Here is a 25,596-nt window from a genome sequence, read left to right as displayed (position 1 = left end):
TCCCGGGGAGGGGGCTCTGAGCTTGGTGATTCCTCCCAACCTCAGAACACTTCCCCCCCGGGCTGGGGAGAGGGCGTTCAGTAACTTTGTATGGCACCTATTGTATTATTGCTGCGGTATAACATATCGCTTATTTCTCTCTATACTCTCTGTAAGTCGCTTTGGATAAAAGCGTCTGCTGAATAAGTAAATGTAAATGTTCAGTGAGTAAAAATAATGAATAATGGATTCAGATCATAGGCTGTGAGACATCCAGATTCAGCTCTGGTGCGTGTATGTTTGCACCTAACACATAAAAAAAGGTCATGGATGTGAAAAAGATGAAAACCCAAGCTCTAACCTATGTCCTTGTTTAGAATGAAGCCTTTACAGAAAGATTGTCTTGTCTTGATGAGAATCAAGCCAACACTGCCATCTAGTGGTAAATTGTGCACTACAGCATTAAACGTTTATTATGGCATCATGGGAAACAATAAAGCAAACAACTGTATCACATTGATGTCTGGGTAACATCAATAATGTCTGAATAAGCTGGTATCTTACCTTTTCCTGTGAAACCAGAGGGGTGAATCTTTCTCCTCTTTTTAGGGGCAGGTCCTGAATCAGTCTTGACTGTGGTTTTGACCACAGCAGCAACTTTAACCTGTGCAGATGAAGTGTGGCTCACAGCTTTGCCCCAGTCACTCCCACCTTCTCTACTGGCATTGAGGCTGCAGAAATAAAAAAAACATCAATGACAAAACAATGCAAAGAAACTGCCAAATTATATTCAAAATATCACATTCTACATGACTTATAAGCTATTACTTGACTGTTCATCAGTTTTATTTCAAAGCAATAACCAATAAACCTTATAATAAATATCGTACACAAGAGCTTGGCCTTTTCATTGGGCTTAGGAAGGAAAGCACCCATAAAGATTCTATCCCAGTCCTTTTAGCAACATCCCGACTGACTTTTAACTAAGGTAATAAGTTATTTATTAGCTAAGCAGGATTATACCATTGCTTCATGTATTATTTCACTGGCCTGATATACAGAACTAATCAGATAACAGTCGGTCTGGGTTGTTTTCATCTGGTCATGCGACAAATAAACAGAAAATGTTCCATTCACATGCAGGTCTGTCGCAAGACAAAGTGGTTTCTTACTTTACGTGTTGGTTTGGAGCCAGTGGCCTTTTTTCCCTGACAGATCTGATGTGTCTCGCTGAAGACCTCGTCCCTGTGAGGCTGGTTCTTTCTCTGCAGGGCTTCTTTGACGGCAGTCCCTTAGGATGCGATGGATCCCGTAGCCAGAGGGATTCCCTGTGATGTCCCTTCCTGTGGGCACAGCCAGAGGCGTTTGTGTTTCACATACTTGATTCTGACATGAACACACCCGACAGGAGGTTTCGGAGTGATCTTTATCCACCGAATACAAAAGATAAAAACTATAGCCAAAAGAATAAACACGTTTAACAACCGTGAAAAATCTGTCAGAGTATAATTTATATTAAGCCGGTATGCTTCTTTTAACGGTCTTCCAGGCCAGATGTTAATTTGTTGAAGATTCAATAAAATGTCAAATATTTCAACAAGGAATGTGTCATTGACTAAGTTCAATTAAAAGCTTTGTGCTTGAATTGAAGTGAATGACTTCTGACAGCCCAGCAGGAAACCATGAGATTACAAGGTCACAGTTCACTTAGAGCAAAAACACATCTTCTAGATTTCTAGGCCAAAATCTATTTTAGATAAAGATGTGCTGGCTTATTCTGCTTGTCATAAAGTAGTATGCAAAAGTGATATTCACGGAGGGCAACTTTGTATAATATTTGCTTTTAATGCCCCTCAAGGTGATTAACGTAACCAAAATAAGAGGAGTATGACAAACAATGAAACTAACGTATTTGTTGGACAAAGTAAAAAAAGGCACACTTCACCATATCGAAGGATATGGGTTTTATTCTAATATAGAAAAACAGCATAGAAAAAGAAAATCAGTTATTTATATTTTGTTTACCTTGTTGTGACTACAGCGTTCATTCTCCTTGATCTTGACTCAAAAAACGTTGTGTGTTGTGTGTAATTGTTTTGCCTAAAAAATGCAAATGATGTCATTATTTACATACTGTACATCGCCCCAAATTGTTGCAAATCTATATTCATTTCTTTGTTCTGATGAACAAGATATTTGGAAGAACGCTTGAACCAAACAGTATCGGCCATCATTGAATACCAGAGTAGGGCATTTTATATTTTAAAAAATATGAATTTCTTTGTTCTGTTGAACACGAAAGAAGATATTTTGAAGAATGTAGTGCAGAAGAAGTTCTGGAGCACTTTTGACTACCATTTTTCCTGTGGCAAAGAACTGAACTTGTACAACTCAGAGGTGCGTAAATGATGATGAGAGAATATGTATTTCTGGGTAATTCTTCCCAAAACTGAGCTTCCGTACTCCAAGCACAAAAAGCACAAACCTTTATTGAATATTTGTTAATAAAGGGCAAAAACATCCATCACTTCACAACATCACTTCTGACAGACACACTGCACTGAACGTGTTAATAGTTAATGTGGTTAACCAGACATGTGGTCTCTAGGACACCAGAATGACGTCATACGTCCACTAAATATTACCTTGGGGTCCGTCAGTTAAAAGTAAATACAGAATAAGCAAAGCAAGACTTTTATGACATATTTGTGATAAAATGACTGTTTTCATTTTGGCGGAGTCTGGATGTAACAAAATAAATGCGTAAAGAATAATAACTTTAATGGTTTGTTGCAGACTTGTTGTTATTTGTGCAAAAAAAGGAAACGCACACAAATATATGCGAACTTGAAAAACTGAAACTTCAATAAAGTAACGTTGGCGTTACTCAATCTATATCCATAACGTTACATTTGACTTAAAAGAGATTAAACGTAAACGTATTTCTGAAAAGCTACAGACTGGAGGCGTTTCCACGCGGACTCTCGCGCTTGAGGTGATTTACACTTACCTTTCTCGGATGTCCATATATCGCGCGTATTTTCTTTCACGGTCCATGTCTATAAACACAAATGTCCAGTTATTCTGTCTATTTCTGTACAAGGGGCAGAAAATTCCAGATGTGCCGCCGTAAACATTCAAACTCCAGAAACTCCCCCCATCGCTCTCGCTGAGAGGAACAGTGTGTTCGGCGGCGCTGCGCTGACCGTATCGCGTCAAAGTACCGCGAGAAATATTTGAAAGAACGGCTTTCGAATGGCTCTCGCGGTACTTTGAGGTCATACTACGATTCGTCTGCGTCATGAAGTCGAACACACACGAAGATACCCGAAGCGTTCGCAATGAGACAGATGCACGTTTCCACCAATCCGAGAGCTGCATTTTAAACGCAGCTGGGAGATTGAGTAAACATTCACATATTTCCAAAACTTTAAAGGGATCCAGATGTTTCTTTAGTGAGGGAGTAACTGTTTACTGTACAAATATATGTATTTATATAAAGTTTCATTCGGTTGTGTTACATTGATTGTTTATTTGTCTATTTGCAGCATGCAGTGCTGCATCAATTAATGCATACTGACTGTTTCTTGAACCCCTTTCCGTAAAGCACACAGGGCACAAGAGAACGGTTGCAGTAACTGCGGTCTTTCTACTTTAACCACCACTGAAGACATTATTGTTGCCAGGTGTCTTGAAAGAATGCACGTTTTTTGAAAGAATGAGTCCAAGAAAGCTTCTTATGTCAACATCTTACAGCACAACTACTTTTGTCCTGTTGCATTTTGGTGTCTTTTCCCTCTATTAAAGACAATATTTACAATCCTTGTTGTCGTTGTTATATTGCTCAAATAATCCTCAATGTTATTTGACAGTAGTGAAGAAACACACAGAAAGAAGGAACAAAAGAAGTGCTGTCACCAAACAAAGACATAACAAAGGATGTGTCCCATTATAATGCAAGAACACTTCAGCAGTAGTTAGTGATACATTGACTTGTGTAAAACTCCTTGCACGTCAACGACTGTTCACGGAGATTTGGTTTCCTTAAAATAATACACATGTAAATTACCCGAGGTAGATGAAATGTATAGATTTTTAAAGAATGCACTCTTTAAAATAAAGCCTCTTTTGGGGTTTTATGGTTCCATGAAGAAAAGTAACATCCACAGAACCTTTCTGTTGCACATAACGTTCTCAAAGGTTCTAGAGCTTCCACTAAAAGTTATAGCACCTTTATTGTTAAGGTTTTATTTTATACAAATACAGTCATTTACACAACTGAATGCACATGTAGCACTCATAAATGAGTACAGTAGTTTTACAGTACCGTGTAAATGGTGTGTTGGTGGTCAAAAGAAAAATGTGTTTTTAGTTTGTTGGTTACCACAAATTGTGGCTTTTTCAGCACGGACAGGAATTGTGATGATATCTGCAGTCTACATCAGCTTGTTCATCTGGTAACTTGGGATTTCCTGTGATCTCAACATCCAATTCCCAGAGAGTTTCTCATCTGAATGAACTGGCCTTTTCAGTTCTGTCGTTCCCACCAAACTTTTTTATCTTTTATTGCATTGCTTTATAAAGAGACGCCATATACCGCTGCATTATATTAAATGTGAGAACATGCTAAGAATGGAAATGATGGCATATTGATGGCAATATTGTACGATTGAGCAAATTATAAACAATTCTTCATTTTAACTTTTTATAGCGAAACAGGGCTAATATTTCAATCTTCTACTTCTTACACTAGGTTTATTTCGGAAGTTGAATTGATGCGAACATATACCTTGATTTGGCATACAAAAGCTATTAAAGATTTTCAAGCAGAAATCTATTTACTACCCCGAAACCCAGCTTTTGTACATTTCATGACAACATGCCCCTATCCAACCTTCATTATATTGTACAGTGGACTCTTGTATTATGTATGTCAGCGAGGTTTAATGTTTTCGAATGTTTACACATTTTAGTTTGAAAGATGGAATTCACCAAATAGGTAAATCATTTTACATACTGTAATAATCAAATCGATATCATTTATCTAAATACAGAACAAGAGGTATGCCATAACAAACAATACAGAGTCAGCACCTGTCACCCAAAAATAGTATAAAATATGCTATCGCAGTAAATTATAAAAACAACAACAGCAATGAATAAATCACACATGAGGTCATTGTATCCTCAACACAGACACTTTAATTTCATCACAAAGCATTGGCCAGTTTATAACACCGGACCACAATAAGATACAGATGGCAGCAGTAAGATTCATATTCCCCCTTTCCATTTCTAGTGGAGATTTGGTGATGCCCGCAGACCCCTTCATATATGTATATACACACACATACAAACCACATACTTATATTTTTACAATCAGTACATTTTCAATACAATGACGTCCTTATCAATACTTAGTAGATGTACATGTTGACACACAGCAACAGAAGAACAAATCCCAGAGATGCAAAACAGATATACAACAACATACACATTTTCCCATATTTACTCTCAAACTTGTGCTGAGGTCAAAAGGATGCATTTTTAACCTCCATCTGAGATCCATTTTATATCAACTATTCCCTTGATTCAGACATCTTCTAATATTGCATCAACAAATAAACAAACTGCGAGTACCCCGTAAAATATTTTCACTAGTACTTAATTTGAGCATAATCCTTACACGTTTTCTCACACACCAGATATTTCATATACATATATATCGGAATGTATATACAGCGCATTTCAGTCAAACATATCTTATTAGTTTGGGAAATACAAAGGCTTCTAGTGAACAGACACTGGACGAAACGAACATTCTGAGTTCCATATAGATAACACTCACACACGGTACTACATAACAAGTTGCAACTATCTGGAATTAAACTTTGTGCGTCCACCATCCTGTAGTGGAGAAGGGACACCACAGAACCTAACAGTACATAGGCTACTGTAAGCTTATGTACGGCTTATACGCCTCTAGCTCGAGTGACAGCTTAATATGGAACATTGTCCAGTGTGTAAACACAAACACCACACAGTATCTTCAGTATATTAAACACTGCAGTAAACTGTTGACACGCTGGGCATATCACACAAGAGCCCATGACATGAATATCTCCTGAATGCCATCATTTCAGCCATTGCACATGATATGCAGCGATTCTGACAGGCTCTTGGTCAGAGGAAAAACACAGAGAAAGAGAGAGAGGGAGGTGGAGGAGAGGACGATTGGCTTCAAGAGTCAAACGAAGGATGCTGACTCTCGCTGTGAGACGGGCTTCCTTTGCCTGGACGGCTAGAAAACAGAAAACAGAAGAGCGAATAAAAGAAGAAAGAGAAAAGTAGAAATGAAAGAACGGGATATTAGGTCCAGCTAGGTCAACATCCAGTAGAAGGCATTTTTGATCTGTTTAGGCTCAAATAAGCACTTCGTGGGTATGTCTAATGTAAATCCATAATGTATGGCTACATCTGTAAAGAGAAAATATGAATATAAACTAACCAAGGCCCAATCACGAAATAAAAATTGGATTAAATATGGCAGATTTTGTCATTCTGAATCGTTGGTTAATAACAAAATCAATCAATAAATTATATATATATATATATATATATATATATATATATATATATATATATCTTTAAAAATTAATGCACAAACACTTGAATACGTTTGGAATAAAATGGGCAACAGAATTGTTCCTTCAAGATCAAGCTCAGCTCCGCAATGAGTTCGAACCAATTCTTAGCACTATATACAAATAGGAAATAGGAATTAAAGGAATTTAAGTTGGTGTAAATGAATAAATAACAATATTCTACTGCTATCTGGTAGAATACTATTTTATAAAAACATGCAGGGCCTCGTTTTAAAAATCCATTGTCATCAAAGGCTTAGATGAAATAAAGGTCAATGTCCTCTAGCATTCATGTGCATACACGATAAAGCGAACAGTGAAAATAGGCTGGTTTACATCGACAATCCCTGTGCATTTCATTATTCATGTTCTTCATTCCAAAATACAAAGCATTTCTGCTGGTCAAAGAAATACAATGGCACCACATTTGTGCTCATGAGAACAGCTTTTAGGTCAATTTATAATATTTATGTGATTTAAAATACACAGATACAGTATATAATCATACTGATGTCCATTAGTTATATACAACGTGGAAGGGAAACATAGAGTACACCTTCTCAAGTAAACATGATCATAAAGTACCTTGTCATTGAAAACCATGTATGTGTGTGTGTTTGTGTGTCAGTGGGGGGCAGTGGTGGTCTGTGTCTGCTGATCTCCAGCGTTAACGCTCAGTGAGTGAGTCTCTGTTGGATCTGGTGGGGGTGGCGGGTGCTCTCCGACTTCAAAGATGACAACAGACAGGTTGATGGATGCAGACGGATGAACAGAGGGACAGACGGACAACAGGGGGAAAGACACACAATTAGGATCACGCACACATCCTATGCAGTCACTACGAACATCGACACCACTCAAAAATGAACAGGTAACATCCTTGACCCATCAAAGAATACAAAATAACACGAGCATGCTAGATGAATTATTCATAGCTGACCATCGTTACGTCTACAAATCAACAATGTAAAAATGACTTAATGATGTATCAAGAACACACACCATGTCGTAGTTAAGAAAGGACAAACGTATTAGAAACACAAATCACACGTTTTCCTTGAATCCATCGCTATACACAATGTAAATGATTTTATGCTACATATATCATTATCTTTTTAGCGTGACATCTGTAACTGTTAATGATAATGGCAGTACATGGTTTAAAAACCATTACAAGACAGCGAATGTAAATAATGTGTGAACACATTTATGAATGGAATCATGCAGAAGAGGAAGTGATGTCACACAAGGACAATATGTGTCAGACGTACCATTTGCGTAACTCCTCATTGGTCACTGATAGAAATTCTGAAAGAATAACCGGAATCATTGTGGAAGGGGTTTAGTGGAACTGAGATCGAGGAGAACATGGATCGACAGCAATGGCAAGAGGTCTTACTTTATTAAATGTCTGTTTTTGACATGAGAGAATGATCTCACAAAGCTGGTGCAGTGACGGTTATATACAGTGGCCCCAACAAGTATTTGGACACTTAAGAGATGTTTAACAAAAGTAAACAAAAGTAAATATGCAAACAAATGATGCCAAACACTTTTAATTTTAATTGATTACTTTATACATTTATTTTACAATATTTATCTTCACTTTTTGCATATTTGACATTAAATGTCTTTCCTGTCTGTTCTAAAATTTTGCTATTTCTATATATTTCTAAATAAAACATTTTCTCTTATGTCACAGGCTTTTGGTTAATGTTTTGTGAAAATCTGCACTGCACAGATGCACATTGTGAAAAGCACTACATACAAGAATTGAATAAAGAGTCACAGCACAGCTTCTAACTGTAAACCTAAACATTTATTTTTGAAATATATGGCACTTTGTTTGATATCTTGTGATATAATGCAATGAAAGCTTACATTTTTAAGTGTCCAAATACGAAGGGTGCATGCGTTAGAATGAATATGGATGTGAATTGTTACATGAATGGACGATGAAAGGAGATCTAGTGTTATGCATGAAAACTGCGAGCTGACTGTGAGTAATGGATTGTGAATGGACAAAGACGAAGAACGAGCAGAATGTTCAGAGATTCATACTGATCTTTTCTTTGTTGTGTTAAAGAACAGGGATCAGGTCAGTGCGGGAGGGCTGTAAAGGTGCAAATGGGGGGTAGTTTGTAGATCATTGCTCTCAACACCATTAGCACTTGTATTAATCCCCACAGTACACACATCTATGGCACTATGTGGTTGCCAGATTGAGGAATCTACTTATAACATTTCAAGCATATTGATATATTGTGTGTGCAACAGTAAATATTATTATATAAATGCCATTCATAATATGTCTAAATGTTGGATTTCCTGTAAAATCAGTGTTAGAGATAAAGTCCTCTACAACTCACCTGGGTACACCTGGTGGGGCACGATTGGGACGTGAGGGGACCTGGGGTGGGGGGGCGCTGAAGGGGTCCGGGGAGGCTCCAGGTCTAGATGGTACTGGTGGTGCTCCAGCAGAAGGGGGGCCTGGGGCGGTGCGACCCCCAGGGCGAGGGGGTCCGGGTGGGGCCCGGCGCTGGGGAGTCGGACTAGACATTGGAGATCTGTGAAAAGACCATACATTAACAAACACATAATATTACAGCCGGATACAAATTGGAGACTTGTCTTCCAGTTTGAGTGTGTTAGCTTCATGGTGTAGGATTTCCAAAATGATTATATTGGATAACTATATTCAAGGTTCAGGTTTACCATATGTATATAAATGAATAATAATTTGAATAGGTCTCTCACTGAAAATAACAACAAAATTACAAAATGGTGCAGAAGTAGGTCGCATGTTGGCAGCAAACACCAACATTCCATTAAACGACAATGAATTAAAGGCACAGTACCTGCGTCCTGAAGGTCCTCCTTGTACTTGCAGCCAGGAGTCATCGACCGGCGGAGGCATGGTGGTGGAGACGGTGGTGGTGCTGATGTCACCGATGATGTTGAGGGCCTCTTTGAGAGCGTGGTACATACGCAGCATCTCCTCTCGGTGCTGAGCCTGTTCGGCTGACTCCTCCATCAGAGTGTTCTGATCTCCACATGAGTAAAGGTTAGCCAGCAAGTCCGCGTGGATAAACTCCTTAGTCTGTGACCAGATGAGAAATAAAGTGAAGAAATAAATGTGTGCTTTATTTCATGGAAACTTTATCTCAGTTACTTCTCCTAGGGACGGGACGTTTTTTTACATTGTTGATCATGAGATGCATGATGGTCTTGGGCATGAGGTCCCGTACGGTCTTGTTGACAATGGCCATGTAGGAATCCACGAGGTTCCTGATGGTCTCCACCTGCCTCTCGAGCTGAGGATCCATAGAGTGCGTGAAGCCATCCGAGCTGTCCTCACTGGTGTCACTCTGATAAAGACACGCATGCAGATGTTTACAGAAGAGAACGATTCATGAAGATAAACACATATTACAAATGCCTACTTAGATTGTTTAACTTTTATGATATGACTTCCGTCCTCCGGTGTGTATGTGGCACTTTTTTTACTCATTGCATCTTTGTTTACATCCCTAACCACACGTATGAAATATGACAGTGACTTTTAGAGAAGGGATCACTTAACAGATTCCTCACCATTTCTTTATCCTGCAGATGCAGACATGAACCAGCAAAGAACGGTTAGATGTTAGTAACATGAACATATTTGGGTAATTCAATGCAGTTTGTTAACAGTGAGTTAATGGACACGTGAAAGCTTTACAGCGCTGTAATGTGAAAGTTAACATGACCAATGAAACATACGATGATGCGCTCTGTGTAAACGCCAGCACGCAGGAACGATGCTTTCCAGCTGTCCACCTCCTCCTGAGTGTCGCTGGCCAACTCCAGCTGTCTGTAGTCTTTATACACGTTCCTGAGACAACAATGACATACAAAAAAGCAATGTCTGTACAATACTTTCATATGGATCCATTACTATGAACTATTCAAATAATAACAAAAAACGACTTAATAACACTAAAGAAAAACGGATTAAATCATGAATAACCACTAAATATTTGCTAATATTACTATTATACAGTCAAAATTAAAACAAATAATGCTAATGAAAAACATTGACATTTACATTTAGTCATTTAGCAGACGCTTTTATCCAAAGACTTACAGATAAGGAAACATTGGAAACAATTATAACAACATAGGCCACAAAATACATAAGTGCATCAAAAACTAGTCCATTAAAGCCTAGCACAGTATACAAAGCTATATATTTATATATTTGACACATTATTTTTATATAATACTTATTGTTTTCGCGATAGTTCATTTCATTAAGCAAAATTAAAATCATTTAACTGAAACTGCTGAAGCACATTTATTACATTTACATTCATTTAGCAGATGCTTTTATAATAAATGAATACAAACGTGAGAGATTTTATCCTTTCGTTTAAGTGCCCCTGGTCGGAAATAAACTATATCTTTCTTACCTCTGCTCAGTGTTAAAGAGGGCAAACACGTGCTTGCTGGACATGAAGCTCTTCTCAATGTCTCTCAGCTTTAGGTTGTCCAATGGCAGCATGTACTTCTTCTCTTTCTCCTGCAGGGGGCGACAGTAAGAATTCAAATTCAGGAGAAATACAAACACTGTTAAATCAGGTCCTGCATTGAAAAGCTTTTAGAAAACAAAATAGCTGAGCCAGGACTATATTTTCAGGGAATGAAATAAAACGTCAGCCTGAATTAGATGCAAATATCTGGCAACGGCAGTGGAAAAAATGCTTCACATTTCTGTATTCGGCATACATAGGGCGTGTAACACAGTTCAGATTTTCAACAATAAACACGGTATGTTAATAATGGTTTGGCTGTCACATGACTTTAGTTAATAAAATGAAATAAAGCTCGCATTTTAAAATACATTATTTATAAAAATATTTTGAGTTTTGGCAATGTAATTAAATAGTGTTTCAAGACAGAGATTCATCACGCATTAGTTCAAGTCTCATGCATTGCATTGTGGGATAAAAAATATTATATACAAAACGATATGCATTAATGCACATTTAGGTAAATACTGACAAATTCAGGTGTGTACAGATACTGTGCACTAGGGTGGCTTAATACCACAATATTGGCTTCGGTACATCACACCTCAGTATGAAAACTAATGCAATAACATAAATTCAAATACCCGGCCCTAAAAGATCACTGAAAATGTTTTATTAAGAACACTGCATGAAGCTCTGAACTAACAAACTTCTTGATTTGATTCAAGGCAAAGGTTGACTACAATAAAAATGCTAACATACAGTATCTAAAGGACAATCGAGTGATTTTAGCGGCATCTAGTGGTGAGGTTGTGATTTGCAACCAACGGCTTACTCCGTCGTTCCCTTCCGAAGCACTACGGAGGCTGACACAGCACTACGTTGCCGTCATATTCTCTATGCTTTCCCGAAGCAGATAACGTATTTACGAAACGCTTGACCATTCATGTTAGAAAGGAACAAATTGTATTTCTGCCAAAAGCTTTATGGGAGCCATTTTAAAGTTTAAAACCCCAGCAAGATATTAACTAAATGAAATAAATCTAACTTTAAAAGGAATTGCTAGGATGCACAATTCCAACATCATATTCTTGTCCCATTCCCATTTCTGATTTTCAATTACTAACTGAGGGTTACAAGTGTAAAACGCCCAAAATAAAATAAAAAAACATAAGCCAAATTCTTTGGTTCAACAATTCATCCTTTAATATATGATAATTTTACTCCACTGCGTGATATCCAGTAATAACAGACTTTGGATTGGCTGTTTTCTTCCAAACATGCAATTATAAAGGTGACTGTGTCTCATTGGCTATGATTCAACGATTGGACTATAACAAATAGCCCACCATGGACTTACACAGTAGGAAAAGTGCATTATACGTTTATTTTTTTCTGTGAAACACAAAAGAATCAGAACAGTTCTTGGTCACAATTACATCGTCATTATATCTACTATGGCAGTCAGTGGTGGTCAATTGACTAACATAGTAGATTTGGAACAACTCCAGGGTTAACTCCAGATTTTGTTTGGCCTCAACTGTCCCTTTAGACTCTCTTCAGAATCACTGCGCAAGCAGTGCATCTCGCAAAACGCAAAACTGCATCTCATAACAGAAAACAGCATAGGCGTCATTTGCCGGTGGGACAGGTGGGACATATGCCCACCACTTTTTGGAATGAATTAAGAAATGCTTGCGGAAGGTGTGTATTGTTAAGGGGCCATTAACATCAAAACCTCTTAGAAAACTAAGGATGCGGTGCTTTCTAACCATCTCCCGTTGCTCACACATATTTGCAGAAGACGGAGAGCCGCGACTCCAGAAACCTAGCCAGTATGAAATGCGTGCATCATCCGTGCTCCAGACGCTTGCTTGTGCATTCAAAAACGCATAAACCGATGAACATTTTTAGTCATAGGAACAAACAGTTTTTAAGTGTAATGCACCACAATATTCCCTACAAGTTATCAAAGTATTGTTTTGTCGTTTACACCACTGGAAAAAAGCCCATCCAAACTATCTGTTTCAAAGATGAATGTCCATACAGACCAGTGTAAGACGAGCCCTTGACCCCAGGGACAGATCAAATGCTGTAAAGATGATTTATGTCTCCTGGTTAGGTCATCTACATGTCACAACGTTCAAGAACATTCAAGTTTAGTCCCGTGGCTTCACTAAACCATATTAAAGGGACAAAAAGGTATATGAACACGGGACGATGACATATGTCCGCTAAAATCTCAGCCAGCTCTGATACATCCGGCGCATGTAGCATCGATATCAAACAATGGCGCTTTTTGCTTCAAGATGCACAAATGATGTCATACATCGACAACCAAAAAGGAGAAGCGCTTCTGTTTCAAGCTACCTTCACGAATAAGAAGAAAAAGCTAAGTCAATGTTTGCACTTGCATGATCACAAAGGCAAATAGTTTGTCGAAACCCACTTAATAAATGAATAAATATAGTGAATAAATCAGATCATGAGTTCAGTATCGTAAGTTGCATCGCATTGTCACCTGAGTGAATAGTTACGTCCCTTAAGATGACGCAACAAGAGCCAAGATAACGTTTGCGTAAACTATCAGTTTAAGATTTGTTGGTTAGGTGTGTGTGTAAGTCAGTATAAAGAACTCTTTCTCCAGGACGTAGAGAGGAAGTCTGCTTCAGAAGAAATAGCTACATGAAGAGAGGTAAAGACCACAGGACCGCACATCTGGAGATATTACAATTCCATTTCCATGCCAAGAAACACCAGCCAGCCACCCCCCGCACACGCACACACACACACACACACACACAGAGATGCCCGAAATACATAAAAAGGCTAATGTTGAGTCTGACAGGTTTTCATCAGTGCCAGCTCACTCTTTTTTGACCTCTGACCTTTTACTTCCTGTTTAACAAGCGAAGTAACATAAACCAAAGACGAATTGGAAAAAAGAAAAGCTCCGCCTCGTTCGCTCCCTCTCTTTTCTTACTAGGGAAAAGTTAAAAGTCTGCCACGTGGATTCAGAAAAATCCACATTTAAAAACTACCGAATAACTCGCACCAGATCTGGATTCGTGACATAATCCGAAGCACCATTTCTTTTAACTTTTTGCAACATGTAGCCTATGTTACAGTACACTTTTCCATAGATTTGAGAGGGATTTACGAGTTGACCTGGCCAGGAAATACATCGCTTCTTACCACCCACATTCTTTGACTCCTACCACCATCAAACACTCAGCGGTTTTAAAGGACCCACCTCTCGGCCTCCTCCCCCACTCACCCACCGCTCTTTGGCATCTCACACACTCGGACGTCCAGCCGAAAGGAGCCAGAGCGAAAGAGAGACAGGAGAAGAAACTCACTGATGGAGGATCTCAAAGGACAGTCGGAACATCAGATCGCTAATGCCAAATCTGATTGGCATGGATGCTGGAACTGTGAGGTATCTCTATATCTCTTTATTCGTCTCTTTGAAGTATTTATTAGTCACGTATGGTAGAAACAGAAAGGGGAGTTAAAAGGAGGGACAATAGACATGACAAACACTTTCCGAAAACGTACGAAAGCTAAGTCTAGGAACTCTAAAGGGGAGATTTTCTATATATTAAGGTAGGCGGAAATTTTTTCAAACATATCTGAAAACATTTCTTTTCTTTTAAATTATTCTTTAAAACTTTTTTGTAATTCTTTATTAATGACCAAACTGTGACATTTAAAGCACTATTGTGATAACTTCAACAATCAAATATTAAAATGAACTCTCTCTTTCAGGATGACAACGTCAAACAAAGACAAGAGCATTGAACCATCATCTTACCAATGTAGCTCAGTGGTAAGAGCGGTCGTGGGTTGGATCCCAGGGGATTGCACATACTTTGAAACAAATGTATAGGATGATGCAATGTAAGTCGCTTTGGATAAAAGCGTCTGCCAAATGCGTAAATGTAAATTGAACTAAAAACACTTTTAGGGATTTCCGTATGCATTTATATCACATCATCATCGCTCAAGATTCATCTCCTCTTGTCTCCATGTGAAGCGTCATACCCACCCCGCTTTCCCAGTGTTCAGACTACCTGTTCAGGGCGTAGAGATTGTACAGTAGTCTGCACATTGGTTAAGCTGTGTGAGGGGTCACACACTATCTATCAATGCAAACGTCCGTGCCGTCATCTGCAATGTAATGTGTGTGTATATGTGTGTGGGTGAGTAGTTATAGGTTTGAAAGAAAGAAAGAAAGAATATGATATCTCATTTAAATAGAAAAATCTGAAAGAAAGAAAGAAAGAAAATAACAAAAGAAAGATAGATAGAAAGAAAGAATATGGTATCTCATTTAATAGCAAAATCAACTCATCTGTGAGAAAAAAGAAAGAAAGAAAGAAAGAAAGAAAAGAAAGAAAGAAAGAAAGAAAGAAAGAAAGAAAGAAAGAAAGAAAGAAAGAAAGAAAGAAAGAAAGAAAGAAAGAAAGAAAGAAAGAAAGAAAGAAAGAAAGAAAGAAAGAAAGAAAGAAAGAAAGGAAACAATGTAATATCTCATTTAAATAGGAAAATCAACTCATCTGTGAGGAAGGAAGGAAGAAAGAAAGAAAGAAAGAAAGAAAGAAAGAAAGAAAGAAAGAAAGAAAGAAAGAAAGAAAGAAAGAAAGAAAGAAAGAAAGAAAGAAAGAAAAGAAACAATGTAATATCTCATTTAAATAGGAAAATCAACTCATCTGTGAGGAAGGAAGAAAGAAAGAAAGAAAGAAAGAAAGAAAGAAAGAAAGAAAGAAAGAAAGAAAGAAAGAAAGGAAACAATGTAATATCTCATTTAAATAGGAAAATCAACTCATCTGTGAGGAAGGAAGAAAGAAAGAAAGAAAGAAAGAAAGAAAGAAAGAAAGAAAGAAAGAAAGAAAGAAAGAAAGAAAGAAAGAAAGAAAGAAAGAAAGAAAGAAAGAAAGAAAGAAAAGAAACAATGTAATATCTCATTTAAATTGGAAAATCAACTCATCTGTGAGGAAGGAAGAAAGAAAGAAAGAAAGAAAGAAAGAAAGAAAGAAAGAAAGAAAGAAAGAAAGAAAGAAAGAAAGAAAGAAAGAAAGAAAGAAAGAAAAGAAACAATGTAATATATCATTTAAATAGGAAAATCAACTGATCTGTGAGGAAGGAAGAAAGAAAGAAAGAAAGAAAGAAAGAAAGAAAGAAAGATAGAAAGAAAGAAATAAGGAAAGAAAGAAAGTACATGATATCTCATTTAAATAGCTTAATTAACTCATGTATGAAGAAGAGATTAAAAAAGAATGAAAGAAATATTGACATTACATTTAGGCATTTGGTGACTTACATTGCATTGAAAGAAAGAAAAAGGACGAAAGAAAACTGAAAACGATGTGATTGGTTATGATGTTTGTACGATGGAAAATAAAAGCCATTTCCCCGTGTAAAATTCTCTTGGCTCGGACTCTAATTTCATCTTTTTGGAGCATGTGGAACTTATTTTGGCGGCGGCACAACATAGCTGCGGTTTTCAGAAATGATGAGATTAAACGAAAAACAATTAAATGCGAAAGAAGTCGTCTTTTGTTTTAAAAGGCCTTTCGCTGCACGCCTAAACTAACTCCAGCTCGAGCTTTTGGGAAGTGTTGGACCACAATCTGGTATGTATGGGTAATGAAAACCATGTGCCATCTCCCCAACCCCCAAAGCAGCCCTCCCACCAGCCCCTGGTCTGCATCTCCTCATGCCTGCGGTCTGGACTGACAGTGGGGGTGGGGCGGGGGGATCGGGTTGTCCCGGCAGTACCATAACACCTGTGCTTGATCAAACCATCGAGACGGCCAAATGCCTGGCCATTACTGAAATGAGAAGCAGAACTACTGCAACGCTCATTTGTACTGTATGACCTCATCCGTCCTATTCCAACTCGTTTAAACCTTGGCCTTGAAAAGAGGCATTGAGTTTACTGAATATAACTTATCCGCCGACATAAAACTAAACTGGTGAATAGCTTTGCTGCAGTGCATGGCGACCCGCGACGTGTGAGTTAAATCAGCATTGCGGAAAGTGTCTGAAAACAGAGGCTCACCTCGTCGTCTTTGTACCAGGACAGATTCTCAGCGGTCAGGACGAACCAATATTCCTTTGCTCCACCTTTCATGATGCCGATGTTATTGATGGTCAGCCATCCCTTTCTGATCACCTGGACATCGATACAAGAGATGCAAGAGATGGCAGACAGTGTGACTGTCCTTAATGCGTCGCTAAACGTTCACGCATGGTCATCAGTATAGTGGGAAACTATAAAAAGCCATTTCTTGTGTACGCATGGGTGGACATCAGGAAATATATTAAAACATTTCCTAAACTAATCTCGACTGAGGTTGTCATTAATCATGTATGAAGGGGTTAATACATAGACATAAATAGCTTGATTTAAATTGACTATTTGTAAAAAGAAAATCAGCTGACTTTTAACAGACAGTTAACCAATCAGAATCAAGTATTCCAGAGTGCTGTGTAATAAAATGTAAATTTTTTATTTAATAGCTGTTGCCTGAAAGCAAAGCATTGGAGAAATATGGCTGAATCGCATTCTTGGGTCTGTTTTATTTTAAATACGCCGCATAAGAGCCCATAGTAACCATCATGCAATGCTATGCATTAAACTGTACAAAGACAAGAGTGCATTAGCAGACACACACACACAACAGAGAATACGCTATATACACACTTACCATTATCTCATCCTGAAGTGCGTTTGGCATAGCAACAGTAAGAAAGCAAGAGATACGTTTAAGATATGGTGATTATAAACTGAGAAAATAGGCAAGGTGAACAGAATAATAAAGTAAAAGAAAGTAGCTTGAAGAGCACAGTTCACTCACACGTCGTCTTCTTTACAATTTAAAAACGCTGGTGGTTGGATAAAATATGGTCAAACCTTAACGTTGGTTTAAATTGACCTAAGATCCATATCTGAGCCAACTATGAGATAAATCCCGGAATTTTTTAAAGCATAAATGTGCAGCCAAATTAAGAGAATTGACTATTTATAGGTATGTGTTCAGGTAAAATGATCATTTTTGTGTCATTCTGTGAACTACTTACAATAGTTCTCCCAAATAAAAAAATAGGTATAGTTTCTATTTGCATTTATTTGCAGAAAAGATTCAATGTATTTTTCAAAACCTCAAATACTGCAAAGAAAACAAGCTCATATTTACTATAATAATGAATATAATTATAATATGAATATGAATGTAATATTTGTACATGTATTTAGGAATAGTTGATTTTGTTGAAAATCAACAGACACTGGACTGAAATAGCCACAATACATAAAATATACAGTATAAACCAAATGTTATATCACAAAAATCGTACACATGTCACCTCCATGATCAAACATTCATGAGCATTGCAATTTCATTTAAGTGTAATTTAAACACAAGTGTACATTAAAACATTCTTTTTATGGGTGATTTATTAACATTGAAATAGTGCCATGACAAAAATAATTTCTGGGTTGATGTGGGAAAGTCCGAGGTGTCTGGAAAGCAGCCCAAGTAAAGAGTTTCTCACCATGAGAGGCAACTTTCTTGTTTTCTCTCCGAATGCAAAGTAATTCAACCGTCCAAACATAATCTTTCCGAGTTTTGCAAAACAGTAATGGTTGAAAATGTATCTGTACAAAAGTTGAATCGCTTTGAACCATCAGCCACCGTAATATCTTATAAAAGCACAGATGCGCAGAATGATAGCATATGATTAAGACCGAATGTATTCATGTTTGTGCGAAGCTGCAAACATCTGTGAGGTTTCTGTGATGGATGCATCTGTAGCATCTGTTCGCTCTTGTTTGTGTTTACCTGATTGCCAGCAGCTTTCTTCTTATTCATCTGACTGCTTCTCTGCTGGGCGCTGAAGGAACGGACAGATACAAGACATAAAGAAGAGAACGAAAGCTAGAAAATCCTACCGTAACTTATGACTAATCATTTAATTCTAAAACACACAAACATCAAACCCGCGACCTTTACCGTGCGAGCGCAAATAATACAACAAAAAAGCGCACGGTGACGTTCTTACTTGGCAAAACCGATGAAATCCTCATGATTGGTGTTCACGTAGGCCAACTCAATGTCGATCAGCAACATGACCTAGAAAACATCAAAACACGTTTAACCTCTCATTTAGAAATTGACAAGTTGATTTTGAAGGTGTTCGATAGTGCACCTGATCTTTAGTGCGGCTCTCACGGTCGCGGATGTGCTGGGTGACAATCCTCTCCATCTCCTCTCGAAGCATAGGGTACTGAGCTAGCTGTCGCACAAAAACACACAGCGGATAAACCACAACCACTGACACAATAAGCAGAGTTTATCCCGAAGCAAATCCTTTTACCTTTGGATTATGAGTTAAAGGATAAAGCTCATGAAAACACAGAGCGGGTCACATCTAACCCCCAAACCGAGAGAGACAGAAATGCATGAAAACAGTGTCAGGGGTACGGTAGAGCTTACCTTCTTAGTGCACTGCCTGACCGTATTGACCAGCTCGGTGATCACCAGGTCAACGCATTTCTGGCACGGCTCTTTGATTTTGCCGATCTGACGTTTTACGATGGTCTCGAAGGCCATGTCTGGAGTGAACAGACCGGTCCTGAAACATAACAGTAATTTTGATTAGTTGTGATATTAAACTGCGGCTTTCACGGCTGACCAATCAAATACTCGTATTCCAGAGAGCCGTGTTATAATGTTGTTTTTATGCATATACCTGATACCGTGGATATTCTTGATGGCGTAACTAATCTCCTTACGCAACTCTTTCTCATCAAACTCCATCTAGGTATTGTTGAAAGACAAATATACTTCATTGAGATACAACTTTCATCATACCAAAAACATTTTTCCTTTTTGTAAAAGCTTGAAGTGCTTCAAAACTCTGTTAGCCACAATCTACACAACTGTTCAGAAGTATAGGGCCGCTGAATTATTCCCCCCACATTTAATGTAAAGACACAAATGGAACTATGAAGATAAACAAAACAACATCAAAACTACAGCCGGGGGAAAATAAGAGACCATTTCAGAGATCGTTTTCTGATTTTAAAATGTACAATTTACAGGTACGTGTTGAAGTAAAATGATCGTTCATCATTCTGTGAACTACTAACAATTTTTTTGACCACATTACAAATAAATCTTGTGTCTATTTGCATTTATTTGCAGAAAATGAAACGTGGAGAAACAGGTGAAAATAACAGAAAAGATCCTCAGTATTTTTTCAGACCTCATATACTGTATAAGTTCAGGTTCACTTTTAAGCAATACAACAGTCATATTTCTACATGTATTTAGGAAAAGTTCAAAAATGATTTATTTATGTGATAACCTGAGTGAGTTTTCATTTGTCTTGTCATGTTGCCAGTCTTTCACATCACTTTATGTCCTTCCTGAGGTTTGATTTTGATGGAATTCAACAAAAACTGGACTGGAATGACCACAATACGTCTAGAAATGCTGGTTTGAAATAAAAATTAGGAATTGTCTCTTAAGGTTTTTCTATTCTATTTGATCATCTTCAGTGTAGTCACCTATTGTCTAGAATTTGTAGAAATGTTCGCATGCCATTTAATCACCCTGAGAAGGACTTCCTTCAGTCAAATTTGTACACTTATATATAAAATATAAATAAAATAAAAGGTTCGTTTTGTAATGATTTAAACAAATATGTTAGCACCCTTATTTAACCTTATTTATTCTACAAAAAACCCTGTTATTTCCATATAAACACGACTGTCACACGCTGAAAATCACCTTAACCAGCTCAAAGGGAAAGCGCTCGTGGAAGATGCGATTGATCCTCGCGCCCCCCGACAGCTCCACCGTGTCCACCTGATCCCCCGAACCCTCGATGCACTTCTCGAAATCCACGGCAAACTGCTGCACCATCCTTTAGAATCAGAGATGGTTTTACCAGTGACTCACAGGCGTACATTCTCACAGAAACACAGATGTGCGTTTGCGTGCGTGGGCCGGGAATGCTGGAAACGCTTCAATGGGTGATACTTACTGTAGCAGAGCTTTGGTTTTGCGAGATGGATCGTCGGGCCGGAAGTGTTTGTATTCCTGCACTTCTTTCTCAATGGACAGCAGCTGACTCTGCAGTTTGTTTCTCAGTCCGGGGAGAGTGTCACGGATGTGATTAGTCAGTTGCTAGATGCACGTGGAGACCGTTAGTTGCAGGCCAACATTTATCAGTTGATCATTGTTCTCAAATGATACGATATGAAACCCATCTAGTATCTCTACCTGATTGAGAACCTTCTGCAGGTATGGAGTACCCATGCGATCAGCCAGGTGTCGATAGGCTGGGTGGGTGAGGAAAAACTTCCTCTCTGCCGCCATCGCAGCCGTGATGTCCTTTTTACCATCGATGTCCTTCTGACTGCGGTTCACCACCCCGACGTATCCTGCATTGCACCCCGACCCCCCAAGAGTTTCACACAGTTATAGGCGTGGTTTCACGAGGCGTTTCAGGCACGTCTGAGTTAGCATTCGCTTTTAGATAGAAGGCATCTTTTGTTTCGACACTTTAATTGTCTAATGCATGTAAAATACACAGAAAAAAACGTATTCGCGCCATATGACCTTTTTAAAATTTTGAAAAGAAGGGGTTGGTATAAGCTTAGTTTGTTTATATTAGAGAGTCTTGTCTATTATGATTTTTAATGTGATTTATATATATATATATATATATATATATATATATATATATATTGCAATTTAGTGGTATTTGACATTGCTTCGCATCATGAGCTGAGTCCAGAAGAAATGTATAATATATTCATTATGTAATATTAAGTATTGCTTTAAGTAAATATGGCTGCAAACCAGAAAATGTGCAATAGATTTTCCGGGAAATTCACACTACTTATTTAATGCTGAATGCAAAGAACGGAGTACTCATAACTGTATATAATGACACAAAAATGTACCTCTACGTAGGGGAAGAAGTTTGTTCTCCAGGATGTCACGTGCGTCAGTTCCTTCATCCATCAGATCCAATTTAGTGATCACACCTATGCTTCTCAAGCCTGGTTAAAAACACGTACAGATAAAAGTGTGATCACACTTTTCAAAGCTGGAAGCTTTCATAAAAGTCTCACATCAAGGCAAGTCTCCAATTATGAGCCACAACTGGCTCCTAAAACATCATCTGTTTCTGTTAATATTACACGGGTGGATTTTAAAATGTGTTTTTAGTAATCGATGGATGATAACACACCCTGAGGGTCCACCTCCTTGGCAATCTTGAGGGCATCTGAGTTGGCCAGGTCAGAGTTGGCAGGAGACACGGCCAGCAGAAGGCAGTTCTCTTTCGTCACAAATTGCATCAGCATGTCTCTGATCTGGGACTCTATATCAGCCGGCTGGTCACCTACGGGCACTTTGGTCATGCCAGGCAGATCCACGAGGGTGAGATTGAGAACTGGTGGAGAAGGAAAGAAGTGACTTTAGATTACATGCAGGGCTCCTGTTTTTGTTTGGCCACCAGTAGCCGTTATTTCTCTCTATGTGCCCTAATGTACTATGTAGACAAAACTGAGATCTCAATATGATATTATATCAATATTTGTTTTTATTATTTTGAAACTGAAACTGCACTCGTTAAAATTACAATCGACCTGCTTAAAGGCATCAGATAAAGGCAACATATATTCCTGGTTGACCTTAGTGCTGCGTTCGATACTGTAGACCATAACATACTTTTAGATCGCTTACATAATTATACCTGTATTCAGGTACAGGCACTACAATGGTTCAGATCATACGTATCACACAGATATCAATTTGTCCATTTTAATATGGGGAATCGTCAAAACCAACGCAAGTAAATTATGGATTACCTCAGGGATCGGTTATAGGACCCTTGCTATTCTCCGTATACTACTAGAATGATCATGTCTTTTCTATAAACATCATGCACTGTCCTGTGTTGTAACTTTTCTGTGTTTTTTCTTATTTTCTTCGGTAAAGCTACTATGGAACGATGCACATTGTGAAAAGCGCTTTATAAATCAAATGTAATTTAATTATATAATTGAAGCGGTATTCAAGTTGTATATGAACCTTCTGTCTATATGAATAAAAACTGAATAGGTCACTGAAAAAATAAAACGAAATGAAAAATAAATTAAGAAAACAGAACACAGGGGAGGGTTTAATGAAAACCCAGGGTTTAATGAAAAACCAGGGGACCCGACCAAGGTCATTATTTTAGACTTTATGAGGTGTGCTAGTCCGGGTCCGCCCAAGCCCCCCTTTAATTCGGACCCCGGCCAGCTCAACAAATAAAATAAAACAGACTTCATAATGTAGAAATGATGATGGTAAGTCATTTAGTGATATACCATTAGGTGAGTAGACCCGCAGGTTAATTGGGACTGGTGAGATGCCTTTATTCTGTCCGGTGAGGCGATCTGTCTCTGCTTCAATCTCCTGACGGACTTCATCAAAATCAGTAAACTTCTTCCCCTTACACTGCAGGAACTCGGCATATTCTAAAAATACAAAAAAGAGGTTTAAACAAGATTGCACTTTAGAAAAACAGTTCAAATGAGTATGCTTTTGACAACCAACGTTGTGCAAAAGCAAGATCTTTACCAGTAGGGCAGTTGATGAGCTGAAGCACTAGGGGGCGCCGAGTGACAATACCAGATCCACGGGGCAGAAAATCCCTAACAGAGAAGGAATTGAAAATGATTTATGAATTTATTTACCTTCCTGTTGTTTAAAGAAGGTTTGTGACTCTGTGAAACGTAAAAGACAATATTTAGAGAAATGTCTCAGTGGTTTTGTGTTTATATGCAATGGAAGTCAATGGGCGTCAATGCTGTTTGGTTTTCAACGTTATTCAAAATATCTTCTTTTGTGTTCTACAAAGAATTAAAAAAACTTTTTGCAATGTTGCTATCAGAAATTGCTTTTATGAGCCATTTAGAGAAAAAACACATAAATATTGTGAATACGATTAATCCAAAGATGGCGTTGTGCGTTCACACTAAACAGCTCAAAGCCGAAACAGATGTACTGATCTAATGAAATAAAAACATTGGTCCTGCGTGACACATTTTTCCTGGTTCTATATCTTATGTGGTCCTGGTGCAATTTTAATGGCCTATATGTGTCATAACCTCCCTTGAAAAAGAAGAAATAAGAGTTTGGTTGTAATTTAGAGAACTTGGAGAAAGACCTTCACACCGTGCGAGAAAACACTGTCCGAGTTCATTAAGCAGAAGTGCTCACAATGTTTGTAAAGAGAAAACATGTCATTTCATTGCACCTCTTGACCCATAGCGTGTCATTGCTAGACTTTCAGAGTTTGGATGTATAATTTAGCCTCCAAAATCTTATCCAATCTTGATTATTCTAGGTAGCTAATAGCCTGTAATATAATCAAATGTAGCATAGGAATAATATCAAATGAACATGACAGTGTAATACGATAAAGCAATCATAATAGTGACATTATAGACCTAACAACTGTTATGATATCATCTCTTATCGACCTTGAATGTTCACACTTGACATTTTCATAAACTGCTTCTAAAAAGTTTATAAAGTGGGTGACGACAGCATTCAGGGCAATAAATGATGAGTTTATGTTTGTTGAACTGTAAGTTAGACACACTTTATTTTAAGGCTTTGAATTAATTAGGTGGTTTAGTCGTAGCTCGATATTATCGTAGTGTTATATTACCTAAATTCAATGTTAATTTACCTAAAATACCTTGCTGCCGTTAATTGATATTTATATTGTTGATTTTTTGAAAAATGGCTAAACATACAGTAAAAAGATTCAAACATCAGCCTGATGCTGTACCGGAAAACCCTTTGCAACACCTTAGCGACTATTCAGCATCCCCCTAGCAACGCCCTAGTACAACTTATGAAATATTGGGACTGTGAGTTTTACATGCATTTTCATAGTAAAAATTATGGAGAATTGTTGTCAAAAAATTTGTTTAAAATGGTCTCCTTATCTGGTTTACAAGGGTGAGCTTGTAGATAATGATTTATCATTCCGGCTGTTGTGTTACATTTCATTGTAAATGTCAGTTTAACGCTTCAATGTGTGTTAAACTGCAGCCAACCTGCAATTTTATATTTCAAACAGAGATGGCGATAGAGAGGAAAACGTTGTAAAAAGCTAAAAATATAATTATATTAAACATTCTTCAGTGCGCTGACTAAAGTCGACTGTAGCCAGAAACGATGATCTACAGTCATTCTTTTATGTCTCCATGAAAAGCACTTTAATGACCGTCATACGACAGCTGTTATACCCCTGCTGCTTTCCACAGAACTGCACCATCACATACCGTATATAATGATCACATCATGACTGTTAGTCTAAGCAGGCATGGAGGGCACCACGCCAAAGCGTAGGCCTGACCAATAGTCACAATGTAACTG

General features: G+C 38.0%; 1 protein-coding gene across 1 annotated transcript in view; it reads right to left on the bottom strand.

The window, feature by feature from the left end:
• Positions 1 to 5,162: 5,162 nt before the first annotated feature.
• Positions 5,163 to 25,596, bottom strand: part of dnm1b (dynamin 1b) — a gene marked incomplete at its 5' end in the record, with an annotated part of 21,087 nt that continues 653 nt past the window's right edge. Inside the window, 19 exon segments of the mRNA XM_079451275.1 lie at positions 5,163 to 6,280; positions 8,993 to 9,190; positions 9,482 to 9,723; positions 9,824 to 9,991; positions 10,386 to 10,497; positions 11,075 to 11,184; positions 17,199 to 17,312; positions 18,982 to 19,033; positions 19,202 to 19,272; positions 19,349 to 19,435; positions 19,636 to 19,774; positions 19,892 to 19,959; positions 20,935 to 21,070; positions 21,191 to 21,333; positions 21,430 to 21,590; positions 22,116 to 22,214; positions 22,406 to 22,609; positions 23,532 to 23,681; positions 23,785 to 23,858. Coding sequence (XP_079307401.1) covers positions 6,220 to 6,280; positions 8,993 to 9,190; positions 9,482 to 9,723; positions 9,824 to 9,991; positions 10,386 to 10,497; positions 11,075 to 11,184; positions 17,199 to 17,312; positions 18,982 to 19,033; positions 19,202 to 19,272; positions 19,349 to 19,435; positions 19,636 to 19,774; positions 19,892 to 19,959; positions 20,935 to 21,070; positions 21,191 to 21,333; positions 21,430 to 21,590; positions 22,116 to 22,214; positions 22,406 to 22,609; positions 23,532 to 23,681; positions 23,785 to 23,858 — 2,389 coding nt within the window. The 3' untranslated portion in view covers positions 5,163 to 6,219.

The sequence above is a fragment of the Barbatula barbatula genome, assembly GCF_947034865.1.
Source record: "Barbatula barbatula genome assembly, chromosome: 2".
In the NCBI taxonomy this organism is placed as follows: Eukaryota; Metazoa; Chordata; class Actinopteri; order Cypriniformes; family Nemacheilidae; genus Barbatula; species Barbatula barbatula.
Note: the sequence above shows the minus strand (reverse complement) of the source record. Positions and strands in the feature narration are given on the sequence as shown.